General features: G+C 38.3%; 1 protein-coding gene across 2 annotated transcripts; it reads left to right on the top strand.

The window, feature by feature from the left end:
- Window positions 1-1845: 1845 nt before the first annotated feature.
- olfml2bb (olfactomedin-like 2Bb) lies at window positions 1846-22948 on the top strand. Of its 2 annotated transcripts, none has more exons than XM_037546419.1 (9): window positions 1846-2262; window positions 4809-5075; window positions 6141-6248; window positions 8308-8469; window positions 13566-13752; window positions 17152-17622; window positions 19819-19995; window positions 20460-20746; window positions 22341-22948. In XM_037546419.1, exons 1-9 carry the CDS (start codon window positions 2068-2070, stop codon window positions 22656-22658), a joined length of 2172 nt encoding a protein of 723 aa, XP_037402316.1. In that variant the 5' UTR covers window positions 1846-2067; the 3' UTR covers window positions 22659-22948. The 2 variants fall into 2 exon arrangements, with proteins under 2 accessions (XP_037402316.1, XP_017559601.1); XM_017704112.2 differs by having other exon boundaries at window positions 17149-17622.
- The last annotated feature ends 1220 nt before the right edge of the window (window positions 22949-24168 follow it).

Here is a 24168-nt window from a genome sequence, read left to right as displayed (position 1 = left end):
TCAGAAAGTAATACCAATGAATGAAAGCAAGGAAAGATGTCAGGTGTTTCAGCACATATGTAGATATGTTGACATTTAGGCATATTTTGAATAAACAATGGCCAGTTTGAGTTTCAGCAGAATTGTCTTTTTTTTATTAAAGTGAATAAAAACATATGTGTAATTTTTTAATATGGCCTCTTTAGTGCTTCAGAGCTAAAGCTGGGACTGCTTTTAGAATGAGACACAGCCAATCAGCAAGAAGCTCATTTACATATATCAGTTTTAAAAGCGCAGGTAAAAAAATAGCCTGTTTAATTCTGAAGGATAAAGTGAGTTTGGAAGACGGTCATGCACTGTAAAAATATGAGACATTAGCAAGTGTAAACATCTTACATGTAGTCAGTATAGCTACTATTTCTCATTATGAGGCTGTTGTAAGAATACTGTGAGATTATTGAACTTATTTCTAGACATTTTTACTTGTTTTTAAGCATTTTTGTCTTATAAAGGTGCCTTCTTTTATTGGCAGATCATGTTACTTCTTTTAGGCAACATTTTGTGAAATAAGTGAAATTATCGTTATTATTTCTCAAAACAAGCAAACTAATCTGCCAATGGAATCAGACACTTTTACTAAGTAAAATCACAAGTAAAAATGTATAGAAACAAGTGGAATAATCTTATAATATTCTTACAACAGTCTCTTAATGAGAAATATTAGATTTATTGACTATATTTAAGACGTTTTCACTTGTTAAGATATTATTTTGCAGTGTGTAGAAACAAATTATAACCTTGTTTAGTATAGAGAACCACACAAACCTTGTATGTAGACTTTGATGTGTAAAAAAAAAAGAAATACAAGAATGATAAGAATGATAAGGCATATGGGCTCTTTAAGGCCCTCAGTTCATCTCAGTTTTCCAACCAAGAAGTATATTGACTGCATGATGTGAGCTTGCAGATAGATGGCGCTTATGGCCCAAAAATGAGAATGCTGAGGGCAGACTTATGGGGGTAACTGTGTATTTTAATGAAGCTGTGGCTGCCCATCAGGTGGCGCTGGTGGTTTGTATTAGTGTGTGGTAATGATCAGCTACGGAAGAAAGAAGCTTAAAATGGTTATTTGAACTGAGCCAAAACAACTCACATAAATCACCCTTACAAATTTGCGTTCTTGAGTTAGAATGAACATGTTTTCTATTGTGTGTATAGTAAAAACTAAAAACTGCTGTTTTAACCCTTTAAACTCTGAGCCTGTATGTAGGCCCACATTCAGTTCCCAGAGCTTATAACTATAGAACAAAGCACTTTCATTGTCACAGAATAAGTCATGACAAACTCTCAGAAATGAAGGTACTAGACTGAAACTGGGGCAGCCCCCCTCTTGTCACTGGGGTGGGACCCTCAGGGGTTCATCTCAGTACCTTTAGTCAGTCAACATAACTGAACCATAATCCACTGAAATTGTATAGTTCTAAACTCCACACACCCCGTCTCGTCTCCAGGCTTTTATTCTTCTGTTCCGTTTTAACACATTTGGTTATGAAAAGGTATAAATGCGAACTTTTCACCTGGAAAAACTCACAATCAGACCTTAGAACCACTCCTGGACCTTTGAGGGAACATTTACATTGTTTGTACCTTTATGAAATAAAAATGTACCTAGATAGAACCTTAATTTCTAACAGTGTAGTTAACATGTCTACACAAAAGCCTGCAGTTTAAGGGGTTAAAGAAAGAAAGCTAATCACCTAGTAAACCTCTGACTCCTCCCTGTCTCCAGCACTTCACTCAGGTCCTTCCCACTTCCTTCCAGCCAGCCAGCTGACCTTTCAAATATCCATTCATCAGTGGCCATCCAAGGCTACAGCAAAACCTCCTGGACTCCTTTTTATCTGCATTAAGTGGGATCTGTACTCCATCAGCAGAGCTTTTTAACCCACTGGCGGATTAACAGGCTGTTAACTAAGCCATGCAAACACGCAGGGTCACGAGGAAATAGAGTAAAGAGCAATACCTCAGAAAGGTTTTGGACTGTCCAGTGAAGGATCTTTAATCAGCTGTGTGTGGGTTGGTGTGTGGATGCTTGGATCTCCAATAATGCACTCAAGGATCCTGCTTTTGGTCGGGTGCTGGACACTCTGCTGGGCACCAGTGGCCTGGACCAGTACGATGGACAGCATGACAAAAGATCAGCAAACTGTTACTGAAGGGCTGGAAGGAAATGGAGCAATACTGGAGGATGAAATGGACAACCAGGAGAATATTTTAACACAGGTGAGGTGTAGTTTACTATGACTGCAGTTGGTGAATTTACTGAAATATAAAAATCCCTTAACAGTTTTACTCAACCAGGAAAAATATTAGGATATTAGGCAAGGCAAGTTTACTTATATAGCACCTTTCATACACTGCTGTCATTCAAAGTGCTTTCCAGATGAGAAAATACAATAAAAAAGTAAAAGATAATAGAAATTTAAAACATGATTAAGACAACAGATTTGAAAGAGAAAATCTTTAAATTAAAAATCAAATTATGAATTAAATTGTGATAATTATACTTGTAATATATATATATATATACACACATATATATATATATATATATATATATATATATATATATATATGTGTGTGTATTTTATTTCTTCTTGCATTAATTAGGACTCATTAGGAAGTTTGCATGGAGTTGTGTACTAGAGTTAAACTGCTGTGGGCTGAACTGGTGAATGGGTGAAAAGGAATTAATGACATCACAAAAACCATGAATTCAAAACGAGCTGTTTTGGCAGCTTAGTTTCCATCTATGGACTGTATGGACTGGACTTGAGTGATACACTTTGACACTTTAACAGTGTTCACTTATTACGTCAACCTACTTTATTTCATATTATGGATTTTCCATGATATGGGCCCTTTAAACACTATGGTCTCAGGTATCAAACAATTAACCATGTGTGCTTCTGCTTGGTTGGAATGAAAACGTGTTGCTACACTGGCCCTTTGTGGACAACACTGGACACCCCAGAAATAGCTCTTTAGCACTGACATAGCAATTTAGTTCAAGACTGGGATTAAATGAGTACCTTCAGAGAAGATACCTGGATCCACTGTATTTCACCATAGACTCACCATGTAGTCTCAAGGTGTTAACTCTAACTCTAGGGTGGAACATATGATTATATTTATCAGCATTGTGATGAATTACATCCCAGCATGCTTTTCTGAGTCTATTGTGGATAGCGTCACAATAAACAACTACATGTTTTGTTACTGAGTGAGAACATTTGGGCCTGTTTTAGTGTATGAAGCATTCCGTACAAATGTATTCACTGTATTTGATACTATTTCACTACTGGCTCTTTTTCTCTATTCCAACATACAGTCACATGCAAAAGTTTGAATACACATATTCGAATTTGAATATTTGAATAGCTTGATAACACATAAAAAAAACCTGAAGAAAAGAATGTTTGCACAGCTTAAGTGGTTCCCACTTCCTGCTAGGTTGTTGCTAGGCAGTTACTATGGTATACCAGGTGGTTGCTAAAGTGTTGCTAGGCAGATGCTATCAGTATCCCATGCTGTTGCTAAAGTGCTGCTAGGTAGTTGCCATGGTGTATGGGGTGTTTATTTAGTTGCTCGTAGGGAGTTGCCAAGTGTTAGCTATGTGTTGTTGAAAATGATTGGGAGTCTAATGGAGAAACGAGGGATGAAAAAACGACACATAGAGGAGTGTCTGTCAGTATGGCTGTGGATTAGAGCTTGGGGACCTGCCCTGAGTGAATACATGAAGTTTGGTGTCTGTTGAGCAAAGGAAAAAACAGGGCTGGGGTTTGGGTGAAAATGAATGGAAGTCTATGGGAGGAATGAGTGATGAAAAAATGACATCTAGAGGACTGCGGGTCAGTATTGCTGGTATTTTTGTAGTAGAGTGAGTACATATAGTTTGGTGGCTGTAGGACAAAAAAGTAAGAGTTTGTATGGTGGTGAAAAAATGAATGGGAATTCCTCTATCAGGGAAATGAGGGATGGAAATAAATGACAGATGAGTGTGGGTCAGAACAACACTGAATTCATGCTTGGAGACCTGCCCTGAGATAGTATATCTGAGCAGAAGTACAGTAGATGGTCCTGCAATTTTTCAACTCTCTTCATTCCTTTGGGAAAAAATTGTGAACTGAACAAAGATTATATGAATACTATGCATCTGATCAAAATGCTGTATACAAGCCTGAATCACACAATCAGACTGCACAATGTGGAGTTGTAACGGTGTTGATATCTAGAAAACTCCGGGAGATGTTCTGAGGCAAAAATCAAACAGAAAAATAAGAATAAAAGAGAAGAATCATATTAAATGAAGAACAATATAATGAGTTATATAACCATATATATATTATACTATAATAACCATAATGAGTTTACACATTCTCTGCAGAGCACTATGTTAAATGTGTCATACAAATTTTCTACCTGTTTGGTTTAACATATGGATTAAAAAAAAAAGAAACATACAAAATATGCCCTAACTTTTGCACAGGTTACATTTAATATTTTTCCATGTTAAATTCATTTTGTTAAATTCAGCAAAATTGTGTATTAAAATGTGCAGAAGTGTGTCTCTGTAGAAGATGTGTAACTTATTTACACTTAGAATCAACAACATGTCTTTTGCACACATCTATATCAAACCTCAGAAAAGGCTAAATATCATGATATATATCATATCATGTCTTATCATGATGTTATATTTCGCTGTACCATCTCCCTCCATCTGAGGATGTCCATTTAACTCTGATGGTCTTAACTGACCTCTCCAGCTCCTCGGTGACTACGATAAGGTGAAGACCCTGTCGGAGGGGCCGGACTGCCGCTGTAAGTGTGTGGTCAGGCCACTGAGCCGGAGCGCCTGTCAACGCATTGAGGGAGGGAACGGGAAGCCCGAGGACGTTTACACAGTGGAGACGGTGACAGGAGGATCCAACTGCAAGAAGTGCTTGTGCATCGCCCCTCCCTCAGCCCTGAACCCCTGCGAGGGGGACTTTAGGTTTAAGAAGCTTCAGGAGGCAGAGAACCGTGATGTCAAGGTAAACCCACTCTGCACCTGCCTGGAGATCACAGACAGAACCAAACGAAACATTTCTGTCTTCTGAAACGAATTACAGGCACGCTTTAAAAGGACAGTTCCTCAAGGGTTCTTTAGTAAAGAAAATGGTACTATGTAGAACCATGAACCATGAACCCTTTGCATGATTAAAGGGTTCTTTGCATTGTGAAAGGGTTCTTCAGATTATTGGGGAAAGCTCTGTGGATGGTTCTATATTGAACCCTTATGAAAAGGGCTCTATATAGCACCAAAAAGGGTTCTTCTACATGACACCTACATAAGCCTTTAATGACCACTGTCTTACAGTTCATATGCAAATATTTGAACAACCCAGTAAATTAAAATGTTTTGTGGATTTTCTAAGTGTAAATAAGTAAACACCTCCTCCACAGGGAACACACTTCTCTATTTATTTGCTGAGTTTAGCATATTAGAAAACATACTGAGCAAAATGTGTTATTTTTTTCCAAACATGCTGAATTCAGCAAATAAGCAGTAATTGTTCATTAAAATCTTCAATGAGTGTCTTCCTGTAGAGGATGTGGGAACTTATTTTCAGCAAAATACAACAACAAAAAAAAAATCAACAAAATGTTATTTGACCGGGGTGCCAAAACTTTTACTTACACATGTAATTCTGTGTAAACCATTAAAAACCTTATTCCAATATGCGACAGTTGTCATAAAGACTGCTTTGGTCAACTTTGATGCCATTTCACTCCAGAAAGTGTTGGAATAAACCTTCATAAGTGGCTATATGAGCTTATGGCAGTAGGTGTAATAAAGCCTTATGAAGGCTGTGCTTCAGTAAAGTGTACCTGAATTGCAGGGTCTGTGCGTGGGCCCACATTTCAGCTACTCACTCCTATAACCACAGCTTATTATAAACTACTGGATACTTCATAGAAGATACTGAATAGTGTGCCCTCAGATTAATCACTGAATAATGAATTTGTGACTTCAGAGGTCAATGCCAGTAGATTGACCCTTGGGTCTAGTTGTATTAGTGTGATATGGATTTTGACCAGATGTTTGGCTTTAACAGCTTTCTACCATAATGGATTTGCTCGAGGGAGCCTTCTATGGAATGGATCTGTTGAAGCTGCACTCAGTCACCACAAAGCTTCTGGAGCGCGTAGACAACATAGAAAAGGTAAACAATACAAATGTCTCTCATCTGTTTTCACTCACATTTAAGAACACAGAAAACATTTTAAACTCATAATGGAAGTAAATAAAAAATATATTTTATAATGCCTGTGTGCTTTCAAGTTATGTTTTTATTAAAAAATACAAAAATCAACTAAAATGGAGATGCAAGGAGGTTATGTCCAATGACAATTTAGCATTTAGAACAGAGTCTTTGGTAACATTTTCTATGAATGTCACATTTGTAAGCATCTATAAACACATTCATAACATGTTATAATGCATTCATAAGGCATCATAAACATGGCTATAAATATTTATAAAAATGTATTACATGTTATAGCTATGCTTATTATGCATTATGAATTGTTAACATAATGCATTATAAATACTGTTCATAACAAATTATAAGAGCTCATAAGCTGCATTTGTCCGCTCTAAGTGAAGCATACTGTACTAAAGCCTCCTCCAGTGTTAAGAGTGAGGCTTCAAGTTGAAGTGTTTACTGAAGGATTTACTGAAACACTAAAACATCCACAATGAAGCTCATTACAGGCTTCAAATGTCAGAGTTTAAACTAGTGCTGCCATCATGTTTTACCCAATGTGGGAAAGTTAATGTACACCACTGTTAATGTGCACCACCATTAGCCTGGCACTAACTTAACACTGTATATCCAATAGAACGCTAGCAGAAATTAGCATTACTGTACTGTGTTGTACTGTATTGTTACAGAGTGAAGGTTTCTAAGGTATGACGTTAGAACCAGTAAGGCAACAAATTACAATGACTTCATGCTCAGTGTGATGTCAGAGGGGGTTCAGGGGAGGGGCTTGCTTTGCTGTGATGTAATGTAACATGTAAAGTGACAGTGCTGGTTAAGAAAAGTGAATTGTAGCAGTGATTCTAGGCTGGGCAGCATGTTTGGAGCATCTAAATATTCAGGACTGAAGACCTGAAGATGCAGCTCCAACAGCACCAGTGCTAAGAAATAAAATACTGGAAATCTCAGGCCGTAAATAAACTCTATATTTGTCTTTACTTTATGCTGTCCAAGCTGGGTCTGACTTCTTTGTCACTGACAATGTAACATGTTATTAATACTACTTATGATGCAATATATTAACAGTTATAATGTATAATAAACATGATTATAAAGTGTTATTCAGTGCAATTTAGAACTATTTATAACCATGTCTATAATGCCTTATGAATGCATTATAACATGTTATGAATGTGTACAAACGTAACATTCATAGAAAGTGTTACCGAGTCTTTCCATGCCAGTGCATCAAGGCCATGTATTTCCATTTTAAAAATTTAAGGAAAAACTTGGAAATATGTTTGTGTCTAATACATCCCTCAACAACAAGACCAATGAGAACTTATTACCCCTCCATATGAGAACAGACTTTTTGCGCAGGCATTCTGCACTGGAAAAATAATATCTTAACAAGTGAAAATGTCTTAAATGTAGTCAATAAATCTAATATCTCTCATTATAAGACTGTTGTAAGAATATTATAAGATTATTCCACATGTTTCTGTACATTTTTACTTGTTTTAAGGGATTTTATCTGGTGAAAGTGATTCCATTGGCAGATTAGTTTAACAATAAAGATAATTTTGCTCTTTTCAAGATGCCATTTCACTCTAGAAAGTGAATAATACTTTGAAATAAAATTGGAATAAACCTTCATAAGTGGTTATATGAGCTTATGGCAGTAGGTGTAATAAAGCCTTACAAATGCTGTGCTTCAGTAAAGTGTACCTGAATTGCAGGGTCTGTGCGTGGGCCCACATTTCAGCTACTCACTCCACAGCTTATTATAAACTACTGGATAATTCATAGTAGATACTGAATAGTGTGCCCTCAGATTAATCACTGATTAATAAATTTGTGATTAAAGAGGTCAATGCCAGTAGATTGACCCTTGGGTCTAGTTGTATCAGTGTGATATGGATTTTGACCATTTTTATGATTAATGATTTAATCATAATTATTTATATGGTAAAGCTTTTTTATATGGTAAATCTTTTCTGAGTAAATCTTTTGTCCCTAGTCATTTTCCGTAAATCTGACAAAGGAGCGAGGGAGCTTGAAAGGAGAGAAAGGGCAGGCGAAGGGGTCACGCGCCCACCAACGGCTGGAGAAGAAAAGGCGTCTGAGCGAGCTGGAACCTTCACTGCAGAAGAAAGTGGCTGCAGCCTTCTCACACACGGAGGTGAGAACCCCAAACATGCAGACACCAGACCAGCTTTCTCATACTGATAACCATGCACTGGCCACTTTATTAGAAACTCCTCTATCCACCTCGCTGGTGTGCAGTTACAGTCTGTTGATTCACAGTTCTTGGTCATCACAGATCTTGGTCATCCTGTAGTCTTTCTTCAATGGTCAGGTTCTGACCACGCAGCTGCTCTTGTCTGGATATTTGGGGTGGTGGTGTAGGCTGTAACTGTAAACCTACAAAGTGCATCCATTCTGGTGTTTCTAATAAATTGGCCAGTGAGTGTACACAGTGAAAAAGTCAAGTCATCTTGAAATATGAAGTCAACATCCTGCATAGAGTAGTTTATCTTTAATTAACTGATATTTTAGTACTGCATCTAATATAAGCCAACAAAGCACAGTTTAACCCCTTACCAAGCCATGGGCCTTGTTTTATTACCCACTTCTATAACCTAAGTATAGGTCAACTAGTTTGCATTGAGGTCCCTGTAGTTAATGAATAATAAGCCTTTGTATGTAATAAGCCTGGGATGTTAAGGGGTTTACAGGCCCATATGATGGGGAAATCAAAATTTTTCTCCCTGCATTGAAATAAGAGTTGATGTAGTATGTATACATTAACATTGTTAATATTTCAAAACATATTGTTCCATAACCAGACAACACAGTGAATACTGAAGCTAAGCTGTAAGAAATGGAAAAAAAACTGCATTGTTTTTTTGATGTCATGAAAAAAAAACAGCGCATTTACACGTCAGCCTCCTGCAGTTTAGCCCCGCCCATTCACACTGACATTATAAGCAGCGTTTTATCTTTTTAATGGAGGCATAATACAGGGCAGCCAAACCAGAGAACTTGTAGAGAGGAGAATTCCCACTCTGCAATGTCTTCCGGGTTTCTCAGACACTAGAGGGCGCTCCTGAGCGAGTCCAAAATGAATGGGTTAATATGGAGCATTTGAGCAAAATGATAGTTTATAAACTTTTTTTATGTAAAATAATGAATTTATTTCCTTAATAATGAATATCATAAAACATTTTAACACAGGTGTTATATTTCTAAAAGCTTTTAAATTGTTAAGAGCTTTTAAAGTTATAGGAGCTTAAAACGGTGCCTCATGTATGTTCATGACGTCAGTGAGCGGGAACAGCCAATGAGCTGGATAGGGCTACCCACCGCTCCGGGCAAGTGTGCTCACTGCCCCCTAGTGTGTGTGTTCACTAGTGTGTATGTGGTGTTTCACTTCACGGATGGGTTAAATGCGGAGGTGGAATTTCCCAGGTTGTGGGATCAAAAAGTATCTTAACTTAATGCCAGCATTCTGCTGCCCAAAAGAGATTTCTTTGCTTTTTTAATGAAATACATTATTCTACTTTTTACAATTAAAGGAAGGATCTTGGTGAGTGATTAGAAACTATTTTAAGCTTTCGTTTTTAGCCGTTGAGCTCCATTCACTCCCATTCACTGAGGACTCACTCGTGGGAGTGAGGAATAATGACAAAAACAGTCTCTTTCATTCTGAGGGATAAAGGGAGGTTGGAAAATGTTCACACGTTTACCCAAACACTATGAGCAGAAAACTAAAAGAAAAACAGGTTTAAGTGCTTTAAGTTGAGCTTATTTCCAATTATTATAAGTCAGTTGCCCCCACCCATAGGCTATGACTCAAGCCTTGGTGGGGGGTGGGGGGGGGGTATTGAGGGAAGACGAGTTGTCGTCATGATCTAACTCATGATCTCTTCTAATAATCAGGCAGTTAGACAGTCACACCTCTGAAAACACTTTGCTGTAGTTAGTTTTTTTTATCTACAGAGCTACACTCCTAAAAAAGATGGTGCTTCAAGGGTTCTTTAGAGAAAAACATGGTTGTGTATTTAACCATGGATTCTTTGCATGATACAATGGCTTCTTGTATCATGAAAGGTTCTTCAGATTGATGGAAAATGTGCATGAATGTACCATAGATGGTTCTATATAGAACCTTTTTTGTAAAGGGCTCTATATAGAATCCAAAAATTGACATCATAGGAATAGAAAAACCCTTTTGGGTGCTATACAGAGCCATTTTCCTTCAAAAAGTATCATATATAGCAACCAAAAGGGTTTTTCTATTATTAAAGTGTCAAGCTTGTAACAATAACCCTTTTGGGTGCTATATAGAACCCTTTTCAAAACAGTTCTATATAGAACCATCTACAGCGCATTCTCCATTAGTTTGATGATCCCTTTCCTGATGCAAAATAATCCTTAAATCATGCAAAGCGTTCTCTGAGTGTTTGGTTCTATGTAGAACAATATTCTTACAGGTCCTTTAAAGAGCCATCTGTAGCACATTGTCAATTAGTCTAAAGAAACATTTCATGATGCAAAGAACCCTTTAATTATGCAGATCATTCTCTGAGTGTTTGGTTCTATATAGAACAATTTTATTAAAGGTTCTATAGAGAGCCATCTACAGCACATTTTCCATTAGTCTAAAGAACCTTTTTATGATGCAAAGAAACCTTTAATTATGCAAAGCGTTCTCTGAGTGTTTGGCTCTATATAGTACAATGTTCTAAAAGATTCTATAGAGAGCCATCTACAGCACGTTGTGCATTAGTTTAAAGAACCCGTTCACGACACAATGAACCCTTTAATTATGCAAAGCGTTCTCTGAGTGTTTGGTTCTATATATAGCTGCATTCTTTACTAAAGAACTCTTGAAGAACCGTCTTTTTTAAGAGTGTAATGGTTCTTTATCGAAGTGTAGACAGCGCTGTCTGAGTGTGAGGAGCTGCTTTAGCTCAGGTCACACTGGTCTTTTCATTCTGTGTTGGACTGTTGGGCTTCTTTGTTTCAGAGTGGCACAACTGTCCAACTTAAGAGATCATGAGTTTGAACAGCACAGCTCTCCATGGCGAGAGTCTGAGAGGGGGAAGCCCCCCACCCCCAAACCTGAGGTGGGAGCACTGTGACTGGGAGAGCTGTAACCTGTGGGTGGGAACTGGTAATGACCATAAACTGTTTCATTGACCAAACTGAGCTGTTGGTTTAAAAAAAAGAACTTTTGACGGACCCAAAGTTTCAAGTTGACTAACCTTTTAAAAAGCCCAGATATATATTTATATTTTATTTACTGTATTTTTTCCTGTGGTCCGCTTCTAGTGTTTGTGTGGTTTTATGTACCAGTTCATTTCTACATGACCACCATTCCTTAGAATTGAACAGGCTGTTTTCGTTGTTGTGACTTTAAGACTCTTAACGTTGTTCTGATTGGCTGCCCTGCGTTGTGCCTCATTCAAACAGCAGACCAGGCAGAAACACTCCTTGTAACTTCAGTGTGAGTGGACGGGGCTAAATTGCTGTAGGCTGAGTGGGCTGGTATATGTAAATGTCACAGTTTACGTGGCATCACAAAAACAAGGAATTGAAAATTATTTTTGCAGTTTAGTGTCTGATTTCATTGGCAGATCATGTTCCTTGTTTTAAGCAGTGAACTAGTGAACTAATCTGCCAATGGAATCAGACACTTTCACCAGATAAAATCACTTAGAACAAGTAAAAATGTACAGAAACAGGTGGAATAATCTTCGAATATTCTTACAGCAGGTTTTTACTTTTTATTTCTTTGCAGTGAACTTTACGCTTTGAAACTTTTACAGTATTTACATACTACATGAAACTTTTGCTTGAAAAAAGTGAAGAAAATTCTGTTTCCTTTTCAGTTTTAAGCAGTTATAATCTCTGACCAGAGTGAACATAAAGTGTAGCCTTACTCTTACCAAAATCAAAAATATGCATGAGCAGTTCTGGTTTTGGCCACTCAAGTAGTAATAATTCTAACTTACAACTGGCTGCTAAAAAGAACCATTTAACTAATCTTAGATGCACTAAAGTGATTTAAAGGTTTATCTTTATTTATAAACACATACAAACACATAGATATTAAATAAGAGGTTGAAGAGTCAAGGTTCCTGTAAACCGTTTGTGTAAAGTACAGGGTTTACCACATGCACTGCCATAAGTGCCCAACAAAAATACCCACACTGTACAATCTCCAACAACTAAGGCTGACAATTCAGGGAGGCTTCAAGCTACACACGGTTTAAGGTGCATGTAGTCTACAGGTAGATAGCTTGCTACAACATTACGAGACTATAAGAAGAATGCATGTATCCCTCTATTGCACGATGTTGCCTCAGGGCAACAAATTCATTTTCCTCACTTTGCAATACCATTAAACATATTTAAAGACAATGATAGTGTTAACAACAAAATGAGGAGGAGTTTGAGTAAGTCAATGAAAAGCATGTACTTTGTCATACCTCCTCTTAAAGGGCACATTGAAACCTCCTTTTTAAAATTCAGTATAATTTTTTTTGATTCTGCAGAAATATGTTTGTTGCCTAAAAGCAACGTTGTGTGACAGAGGAATAGATTTAGCCAGTCACAAGCCAGGTCTCACCACTTCAGGGAACGTGGTTCTATATCATTTCTTTCCATTGTCACACAATGTTACCTCAAGGCAACATATTTCAAAGGGACCCCAGCACAAAATATTATTATGAGTTTTTATGTTTTTGAATTTAATAAACAGGTCAAAAAATAAATAAATAAATACAGAAATAATTCAAGGAGCATTTTATAAGAAGAGTAAACTGAATAGTTTTTTTTTTAATTGCTCTCATAATGTGTGCAGTAGAGGGTTAGAGTTAATGACCAGCAGCATCTACAACAAGCTCTAAGCCCATATGCATCCACTAGAAAACCCTAAACACAGGCTGTTAATCATATACGCACTCTGAACTACACACAAATATGGGGAATATTCAGCTGTTAGCAGGCCGAGCATAGACTCATGCTAAGCTCCGGTGCTGTGGAAAGAATTAGCCAACTTTGCTGTGTCAGCCTGGCAGGCTTTTCAATACAGTATCATTAGATCAAAGCCAGTGTCCCAAAAGCCCATTCAAAGCATTCATCTCAACCACAAATTCTCCTTATTTCATGAAATATGTTATTAATACAGCCACAGAAAGCAGAGTCTGATCTGTGTTTACACTCATCTAATTCATCCTATTTGGCCTACTTTTTGTTCTTGGTTTGCAGAAGAAGTATGAGGAGAAGTTTGTTGGTGTTCAGGGCTCCAGCAGGCCGCTGCTGAAGAGGAGTCACTCTGAAGGCCCAAAGGAGCAGAAACCTGCCAAGACCAAAACGGGACCTAACGGGATGAGCGTCAGGAGCGTGACCTTCTATAAAGCTGATACTGAAGAAGATGAGGATGCAGAACAGAATGGTCAGCCTGCTATACTCACTCCAACTGGCCACCTGTCCACCTCCTTGTTTCTACACTCATTGTCCATTTTATCAGCTACATCCACTGACCATTGGGGAGCACTTTGTAGTTCTACAATTACAGACTGTTTCTCTACTTCGTTAGCCCCCTTTTGACCCTGTTCTTCCACAGTGTCCACTCTATTAGACACTCCTGCCTTGTCAGTCCACCATGAAGATGTAAAGTCAGAGATGATAGCTCGTCTGCTGCTGCACAGTTTGTGTTGGTCATCCTCTAGTCCTTCATTAGTGATCACAGGACGCTGCCCATAGGACGCTGTTGGCTGGATATTTTTGGTTGGTGGACTATTCTCAGTCCAGCAGTGACACTGAGGTGTTTAAAAACTCCAGCAGCACTGCTGTGTCTGATCCACTCATACCAGCACAACACACACTAACACACCACCACCACGTCAGTGTTACTGCAGTGCTGAGAATGATCCACCACCCAAATAGTACCTGCTCTCTGAGGGTCCATGGGGTTCCTGACCACTAAAGAATTGGGTAACAGAGTATGCAAAGAAACAGATGGACTACAGTGCACCTACAGACAAAGTGCACCTATATAGTAAGTGGAGCTGATAAAATGGACACAGACATACAAGGATTTGGGCTTAATGAAGTGGCCGGTCAGTGTGTATCCACCTTGTAAGACAGTAGTCTCTCTTTGACCTTTCTGGGAGGCTTCAGTGTCTACATTGTGGGTTTACGACCTATAGACTGCAAAAAAATGGTATGTTGGAAAGTGAACTTATCTTAAATGTATTTGATACAGCTGATATTTCTCATTTTGAGAGTGTTTTACACTTATTATGAGATTATTTAGGTTCTTTCTAGTAGATTAAATTATCTCACTGTACTAGCACATAATTTTGCTTGTTGTTAGAAATAAACTGGAAACAAGCAAAATGATCTGCCAGTAAAGTGAATTAGTTTGACTTAATAAAATTACTCAGCAATAAAAAAACAAAAAAAAAACATCTAGAAGTGAGCTAAAAAGATCTTTTAATAAGCACAACAAGCTCAAAACATCTCAAAATGATAAATATGAGTTGCATCAACGAGATTAGAGACAATTTCACTTTTTCTAATACACATTTTTTGCAGTCTATAGGTGGTAAACCCATAAAAGAAACTCTGAAACCTCCCAGAAAGGTCTTTCGTCCACACAACTGCCACTCACTGGATATTTTCTCTTTTTTGGACTGTTCTCTGTGAACCCTAGAGATGGTTGTGCGTGAAAATCCCAGTAGATCAGCAGTTTCTGAAATACTCAGACCAGCCTGTCTGGCACCAACAACCACGCCACGTTCAAAGTCACTTAAATCCCCTTTCTTCCCCATTCTGATGCTCGGTCTGCACTTCAGCAAGTTGTCTTGACCACCTCTACATGCCTAAAAGCATTGAGCTGTGGCCATGTGATTGGCTGATTAGCTGTGTGTGTTAACAAGCAACTGAACCTAATAAAGTGGCCGGTGAGTGTGTATCAACTAGTATCAACTAGATTTAAGATAATCTTACTTGCCAGTCATTTATTGCAGTGTACTGCTGGAGTCCAGTTTAGTTGGACGCTATTTTCCGATCCTGAAAGCTTAATCTGGATAATGGAATGCAGTGTCCTGGCACATGAAAAACTTTTATCGAGCTTTGTGGTTTTATATGGGCACACACGGTTTGACTAAGCTTGTTCTTTTGGATCCAATACTTGAGGATATTTAACCACTCCATCTTTCTGATCTAGTTAAAAGCACCCAAAGCAGGTGATCAAGAACACAAGAAGAACTTTCCTAACTGCCTCAGGTGTGCCAGGAGTTGGGATTATGAAAGAACTATCAAACCTGTACTGAGGCAGCATTGCTCACCATATGAAACCAGACAAAAGCATCCAACAAAGAACTATTTGATTTTTTTTTTTGCCTAAAGAAATTTGTGTTTTGACACTGGTGTACTTCATTACCCATTTTACAGTGGATATAAAACATCTGAAATTGCAGTTTCAATACCCCAGTTGCATATGTGTGGACACCACCACAACTAATACTTTGTTGAAGCACTGTTTGCATTTATTACAGCAGTATGTCTTTAAGTAAATATGTCTTTTCACCTGGAAGTAGCAAAACTCTTCCTTAAGTTCTTTAAGACACTCATCTTCCTTCTTATTGCTCTCTAAGACACTCATCTTCCTTCTTATAGCTCTCTAAGACACTCATCTTCCTTCCTTAAGCTCTTTAAGACACTCATCTTCCTTCTTATTGCTCTCTAAGACACTCATCTTCCTTATTATAGTTGTCTAAGACACTCATCTTCCTTATTATAGCTCTCTAAGACACTCATCTTCCTTATTATAGCTCTCTAAGACACTCATCTTCTTTCTTATAGCTCTCTAAGACATTCATCTTCCTTCTTATAGCTGTCTAAGACACTCATCTTCCTTCTTATAGGTCCTTAAGTCACTCAACTTCCTTCTTATAGGTCTTTAAGTCACTCAACTTCCTTCTTATAGCTCTCTAAGACATTCATCTTCCTTCTTGTAGCTCTCTAAGACATTTATCTTCCTTCTTATAGCTCTCTAAGACACTCATCTTCCTTCTTATAGCTCTCTAAGACATCCATCTTCCTTCTTATAGCTCTCTAAGTCTAGGTCTAGGTCTTTAAGACACTCGTTTTCCTTTCTTATAACCATTTCTTGGTTGGCTTGAATGTGGAGTTTGAATCATCTTCATGACGAAAGGGGAAATTTCTAGTCATCTTCCACTTTCTGACAGAGGCCTGCAATGCCTGCAAAAAACATTTATCATGATATTTGGAACTAGTCATTATCCCATCTATCCTAACTAGAGTCCCAGCTCTAGTGAAGAAGCACAAAAACATGGCACTACCACCATCAGGCTTCACAGTAGACATGGTGTTGTTTAACTGATGAGCTGTGTTGTCATTGCAACTGACATATCTTTTATAATTCAACCCAAAAACTTGGCTTTGGTTTTTCCACTATACTCGATTGCAGAATAAGGGGGCTGCTGTCACATACAATACCTTGCTTTCTGACACTGTATTACACGCTTCTATCAATAAAGCAATAGGTCCTACTATATTGCATGGCTAAAAACAGTAGTGGCAGCCATCTCGAAGCTTGAATTGTGTCTGTCCTCTTTTCCAAATACTGATACAGGGTCAAAAACCACATAAGCCAGTTTGTATAATGTTAATTATTGACATATAATTCCATTAATTGTACGTTGCATTAGTCTCCAGTGTAAAACTAAAGAAACAAGCATAACTTGGCTGGTTGACCACTATCAGAAACTGGCCAGACTGTCACTAAAACTTCTTCTCTCCCCTTTTATTCCCTCCACAGCAGCGACGGATGATTTCCTGAGTGGGGACGGTTCAGTGGATCTAATAATAGAAGACCAGATCCCCAAGCAGCAGCACACTCCTCCTACTCCGGCCACAGGCCCTTTAACCACAGCCACCACGGCTCCTGAACCCAAACCAAGCGCCAGCTCACAGAACATCAACAAACCAGCTGATCCTCTGGACAGACCAACCACCACGAATCTGCTCACCGTGACAAAGCAGCGGCCTAAACTGGAGACAGACAAAACCGAGGAGACAACTACAACCAGCTCCACAGTGTCGGTCGCCTTGACAACCTCAACCACCATCACCGCGCAGCCGGCGGCCACCAACAAAGCAGCATCCATCACTGCCCCTCCTACAGTGCCAAAACCACCACCCAACTCAACTGCTCCCGCCAAAAAGCACAAATCCCGCCTCACCTGGGACGAGGGACCTGCTGCAGCAACCACAGTGGCTCCAAAGAACTCTGGTAAGCTTGTTCACTGCTCATTGATCACTGTGTGCATTCAAACACATGCTTTTCATATGATTATGAATTTATTCATGAATAGCACATTGATTGTTTTATATCCTTTCAACAGTTTTATAGCAAAGTACATTGTTTTAAATATTAGTTTTTGAAGCTTATTCTAGATCAAGGTGTAGACAGAGTCATTCACAGTCATCTGGTGTGAAATGCTCTTTTCTAGAGAAACTTACAGAGTCAGAACTGCTCAGAGTGGTGGTGATAGGAACCAGATGTCCACCTCTAAAAGCTTCCTCACAGAACGTTATTACATGGCATGGTTAGGAATTCACTGTCTGATATCTGAGACATTGATTTGATAGTTTTATATATTTTTTGGCCTAAAAAAAATAAAGTACTCAAACAAATAAATAAATTACATTTTTTATATATATATGTACCCGCGACCCTGACGGAGAAGCGGCTTAGAAAATGGATGGATGGATATATATATATATATATATATATATATATATATATATATATATATATATACATATATTATTGGCTGAGGGATACATGCAGGGTGTTATGAGGAAAAAAAGTCCCCAAAGTAAACATTTTTTTTTTCTTTTCAGATTTAGCACCACCATTAACCATCATCAACACTACATATAAAACTCAGAAGATATGTATTGGTTTACTGGTGGCTCTTTGTGTTGTGCTCATTGTGACCCCTGGTTCCCATCACCACCACTGTAAAGAAATCTGAGTCTGTAAGTTTCTCTACAATGAACAAATGACTTTCACATCTCAACAATTGAATAACACAGAAAATAAGTGTAATCCCCTTTTAATGTGAGCAATTTCTTATGTCAAATAAGTAATTCCAGTAGATTAGAGTAAAGCAATTGTTATTATTTAGCATGAGGTGGTTGGTGGAATGATACAGCCATAGTGAGATGCGCTTTTTTGACCGTTCAGATTATGTGACCATGTCACTGTTACATTAGTGACTGCCTGATGAATACTAGGTTAATCTTTTACATCTCTTATTTATAACTTGTGTAGTGTTCATAATGCCAGCCTGTTTTGCGTCTATTGTCTTCTTTTACACATCACTGGTCAACTTTACCATGCTGTTTATTGTAGACTGAATTTAGATACGCTATATGGCTAAGAGTATGTGAACACCTGACCAGCACACCTATATGAGCTTGTTGGACATCCCATTCCAAAACCATAGACAGTTATATGGAGCTGTCCCCACCTTTTTTGTGGCTTTAACAGCCTCCACTCATCTGGCAAAGTTTCCACAAGATTTTGGGGTTTTGTGGGAATTTGTGCTCAAGTCAAAAGAGCATTTTTGTCAGACATTGATGTTGGAAAAAAACACTTGGCTCACAAACGACGTTCCAATTCATCCCAAAGGTGTTCAGTGGGGTTGAGGTCAGGGCCATGAGCAGGCTGATGAAGTTCCTCAAGGGCTCAGTCGTGCTGGAACAGTAAAGGGTCTTCCTCAAACTGCTGCCACAAAGCTGGAAGCATATAACTGTCATCATTTACTTCACTGAACATCACCCTTCACTGGAAATAAGGGGCCCAAACCTTGAAAAAGAGCCCCAGACTATTATCCCTCCTTCACCAAACTTTACTGTTTGCAATGTGCATTTCAGGGACCAAACCCTGTTTCACCCATCTGACTGCCTGCTAGTGAAGTGGAGTCATCACTCCAGAGAACACATTTCCATTGCTCCAGAGTCTAGTGAGGGCGTGCTTTACACAACTACAGCCAATGCTTGGCATTGAGCATAGTGATCTTTGGCTTGTGTGCCACTGCTCAACCATGAAAACCCATTTCATGAAGCTCCCGACACACAGTTATTGTGCTGATGTTCCTTCCTGAGGCAGTTTGGAGTTCTGTAGTGAGTGATCCAAAACAGGACAGACTTTTACCTGCTACATGCTTCAGCGGTCCCCTTCTGTGAGGAGGATTACTGCTTTGTGGCTGAGCTGTTGCTGCTCTAGATGCTTCCATTTTACAATAATAGCACTAACAGTTGTCTAAGGCAGATCTAGCGGAGCAGAATTTTCACAGACTGATTTGTGTCAAAGGTGGCCTCCTATGACAGTGTCCAAATACTTTCATGCAGTGTTCCTGCTGTGTGGCAATAAATGTGTGGCATAATTGTTTTCTGTCTATGGTTTTGTAATTGATAGGTGTATGCAAGGACACTCTAGCAACTATTGGTGATCCTGTGACACACAACACATTTGGTCGCAACGAAGGTGCCTGGATGAAAGATCCAAAAGGAAATGGCAACGTCATCTATGTCACAAACTACTACTATGGCAGCAACCTGCTGGAATTCCGTGATATGGACGCATTTAAACAAGGTAATTCAACTCCGGCTTCAATATTTTTGTAGTAAATCAATTCTGGGTCATTTTTCATAATTTTAAATTAACTGCAGTGTGTTCACCATTAATGAGGGGTATATTGCAAGCAGTTAGTACATGAGCGTTGCTAGTATGTCAACATTTTGGCCCATTTCTCCTGACCTGCACTTTTTACACAGCCAGACACACAACAAACAATAAAGGCATCAAAATAGCAGCATGTTATCAAAAATAAATTGAAAAAAGATATTGACCACATAGGGTGATCTACAATCCATTACATCACTATTTGGTAATAAAGTGCTGAAAAGTATCCTACTTAACTGACATGATCTCATTCAGTCATTAGTAGGCAAATATCACATTGTAGGTCACTTGATGACCATTGTCCCATGGGTACAGCATGAAGACTGACAATGTAGGCATTGTTATGGATGTTTCTGATTTTGTTTCCCACTCAGGACGTTTTACCAACTCCCACAAACTCCCCTACGACTGGATTGGTACAGGTCACGTGGTCTACAGCGGAGCTTTCTACTATAATCGTGCCTTTTCTCGCGACATCATCAAATTTGACCTCCGTCTACGCTACGTTGCTGCCTGGACCAGTCTGCATGATGCTGTGTATGAGGAAGAGGAGGAGGAGACCCCCTGGAGGTGGAGAGGACACTCAGACATTGACTTTGCTGTGGATGAAAGTGGCCTGTGGATGGTGTACCCAGCCCTGGACGAAGAAGGTTTATACCAGGTCAGCTCAAGTTATTAGTGATCTCTGTATCATCTTAAATTCATTACCTAAGCAGCATACCAACTGGACACTAAACACCAACACACACTTAAAAAAAATTAAAATTACACATTAAGAAAATATAGTACATCAACAAAATTACAGCCAAAAATAAATGAACAGAAATATAAAAATGATATTGATGTAATGTAATTGTTTATATTGCAAGTAAATTTCACTTTAGGTAAGGTACATACTGTATAAACTAAAAGCCAGGTTGTTTAAAGGTTGCTTTAAATTTACGTGATTCAAATGTGTACATTGGCAGCATGTGTAGTTTGTGTAGTGTGTAGACTGACAGTAATAATTGTGGAGCGATTTTAATCCAGTATGAATCTGCAGTGTGTGTAGTTTTACAGTCTGACAGTAATAATTGTGGAGTGATTTTAATCCAGTATGAATCTGCAGCGTGTGTAGTTTTACAGTCTGATGGTAATAATTGTGGAGCGATTTTAATCCAGTATGAATCTGCAGTGTGTGTAGTTTTACAGTCTGACGGTAGTAAGTGTGGAGTGATTTTAATCCAGTATGAATCTGCAGCGTGTGTAGTTTTACAGTCTGATGGTAATAATTGTGGAGCGATTTTAATCCAGTATGAATCTGCAGTGTGTGTAGTTTTACAGTCTGACGGTAGTAAGTGTGGAGTGATTTTAATCCAGTATGAATCTGCAGTGTGTGTAGTTTTACAGTCTGACGGTAGTAAGTGTGGAGTGATTTTAATCCAGTATGAATCTGCAGCTTGTGTAGTTTTACAGTCTGACAGTAATAATTGTGGAGTGATTTTAATCCAGTATGAATCTGCAGTGTGTGTAGTTTTACGGTCTGACAGTAATAACTGTGGAGTGATTTTTATCCAGTATGAATCTGCAGTGTGTGTAGTTTTACAGTCTGACAGTAATAATTGTGGAGTGATTTTAATCCAGTATGAATCTGCAGTGTGTGTAGTTTTACAGTCTGACGGTAGTAAGTGTGGAGTGATTTTAATCCAGTATGAATCTGCAGCTTGTGTAGTTTTACAGTCTGACTGTAATAATTGTGGAGCGATTTTAATCCAGTATGAATCTGCAGTGTGTGTAGTTTTACAGTCTGACGGTAGTAAGTGTGGAGTGATTTTAATCCAGTATGAATCTGCAGTGTGTGTAGTTTTACAGTCTGACGGTAATAATTGTGGAGTGATTTTAATCCAGTATGAATCTGCAGTGTGTGTAGTTTTACAGTCTGACGGTAGTAAGTGTGGAGTGATTTTAATCCAGTATGAATCTGCAGTGTGTGTAGTTTTACAGTCTGACGGTAGTAAGTGTGGAGTGATTTTAATCCAGTATGAATCTGCAGTGTGTGGAATTCCCTCAGTAATAGTAATATTTTCCTAACACACCTTAAACTAATTGAATAACAAAACCTGCTACATGGCTGTGTGCCGTGTTGTTATTGTTATTGAGGGTATCCTGTGGTGTAATGCTGATATGAATACCTGGACTATGACTTTCAGTCTTCATCCCAAAAGTGTCATATTGTTCTTCTTAAATATTAAAATAATAATTTTTATCATTCCCAGGAGGTGATTATGCTGAGCAAGATGAACCCAACCGACCTGCAGAAGGAGAACACCTGGAGGACAGGCCTGAGGAGGAATCACTATGGCAACTGCTTTGTCATTTGTGGAGTCCTTTATGCTGTGAACAGCTACGACCGCATGCATGCTAACATCTCCTATGCCTTCGATACGCATACGCACACACAGATGGTGCCAGGACTTCCCTTCATAAACAACTACACCTACACCACACAAATTGACTACAACCCAAAGGACCGCAAGCTGTACTCATGGGACAATGGCCATCAAGTGACCTATGATGTGATTTTTGCCTATTAATTACTGTCATATAAGTTACCTAGAATACTGTTCAGCACTTTTTGTATAAAATAGCGTTTTTATAAGTCTGAGTGGATTGTAGATCAGTCTACGTGTCAATGTGTCTTTTTTTTTAAAACATGCCACTATTTTGATTGTTTGTCCAGCTGTCATGTGTAAAGTGCATGTCTGTCTTGTGTGCGATGTTCACAGAGGTGTTAATGACAAAGTTTATATCATAACTGCTTACAATGTATATGACTGTTGTATATAATGTAGTATATTTAAAATAAATCGTTTGACCACTTTAATAAGTTACTTATCTTTTTTTTTCTTCTTCTTAAATCTGGGTCATTCTCCATTTGAAGTGGGAGATGATGTCACAAAGTTTGCAGAGCTTAAAAGGGTGCTTAAAATATTAGTCACAGCTCCAAAAGTCAGTATCCACGTTTACACAGTTGACCTAAGACTAAGTAACTTTTCCCTTATTATTTCTCAGACTTTTTCATTTTCGTCTTGTTTCGTAGTCGCTCTGTGTGTAAAACAGCTCTCCACAAAAAACATTTGAGAAACTATTTTAAATATGAAACAATGTTTTTGAGAGGTTTATCTAAGGAATAAAACAGATTCATGTTTAGTTTTTATATGTTTAAAATGATACTACGTTTTTAAAAATATGTATTTTATTGAAAAATGTATTTGTCACAGAGACTGTGGTCACTAGTCGTCACTATCAGGACTCTTTTGTTACATTTTTATTTTCAGCTCTATTAAACTGCTTCTTTGGGTCGAGGCTCATCAGATTGGAAGCATCTCAAGTCCTGAGAAGGCGAGTCACACTTGCTCACTGTATTTCATTCATTTATTTGTGATTTTGTTTATCAGGCAGCAGAGAACTTCTATGTGCCGCTGTGTTAATGGCTGAGTAGTTAAAATGTTATCAAAATGATGCCAAAAATCCTCAGTTTTAACCAGAATGTCACTGGAGTCACCGTCACTGGTGTTACACCATATTCATACAACACCAGTGACTGTAAAATACGATTGGAATTAAGACCTAAAAATATGTCAATGGAAATGCATATTAAGATTATTAAGTTCTGGGATGTAAGAAATAGATTTTTTAAAAATGTATCCACCTGAATTCCCACTTCAAATGAAGAATGACAACACTACAAGTACACAGCTTCTGTACATGTCCAGAGGAATGCCAGAATGTCCTAGAACAAGAGTTGTAAATAGAACCAACTCTGAACGAACAGGAAAGGAGAAAGTCAAGGTTTAAGAATGAACACACTGCACTGTATATGTTATGTAATATAACTATCATGTATATTATAGTTATTTGACAGTGAAAGCTGATGAAAACAAGCAAGGATAAGAAAAAAGAGTGAGATTATTTGGCATGCAATGATTTCCCAAGACTATAGACACCATCACACCTCTGAGGGATGAGCTCCTTTCCTCAAAGCACCTGCAGAATCAATCACCCAGCACTGCAGCCAGGCTGGCTTGTTTCCTGCAGACTGAC

The sequence above is a fragment of the Pygocentrus nattereri genome, chromosome 17, assembly GCF_015220715.1.
Source record: "Pygocentrus nattereri isolate fPygNat1 chromosome 17, fPygNat1.pri, whole genome shotgun sequence".
NCBI classification, from domain to species: Eukaryota; Metazoa; Chordata; class Actinopteri; order Characiformes; family Serrasalmidae; genus Pygocentrus; species Pygocentrus nattereri.
The sequence above is the reverse complement of the archived record's forward strand: the minus strand, read 5'-3'. Positions and strand labels throughout refer to the sequence as shown.

What these genes read in the sequence shown, in the direction of transcription:
- olfml2bb (XM_017704112.2), top strand. Translation starts at nt 2,068, where the DNA reads ATGCTTGGATCTCCAATAATGCACTCAAGGATCCTGCTTTTGGTCGGG. An exon ending in TGAGGATGCAGAACAGAATG is followed by an intron (nt 13,753 to 17,148) that starts GTCAGCCTGCTA and finishes TTCCCTCCACAG; the next exon opens with CAGCGACGGATGATTTCCTG. An exon ending in ACGAAGAAGGTTTATACCAG is followed by an intron (nt 20,747 to 22,340) that starts GTCAGCTCAAGT and finishes TATCATTCCCAG; the next exon opens with GAGGTGATTATGCTGAGCAA.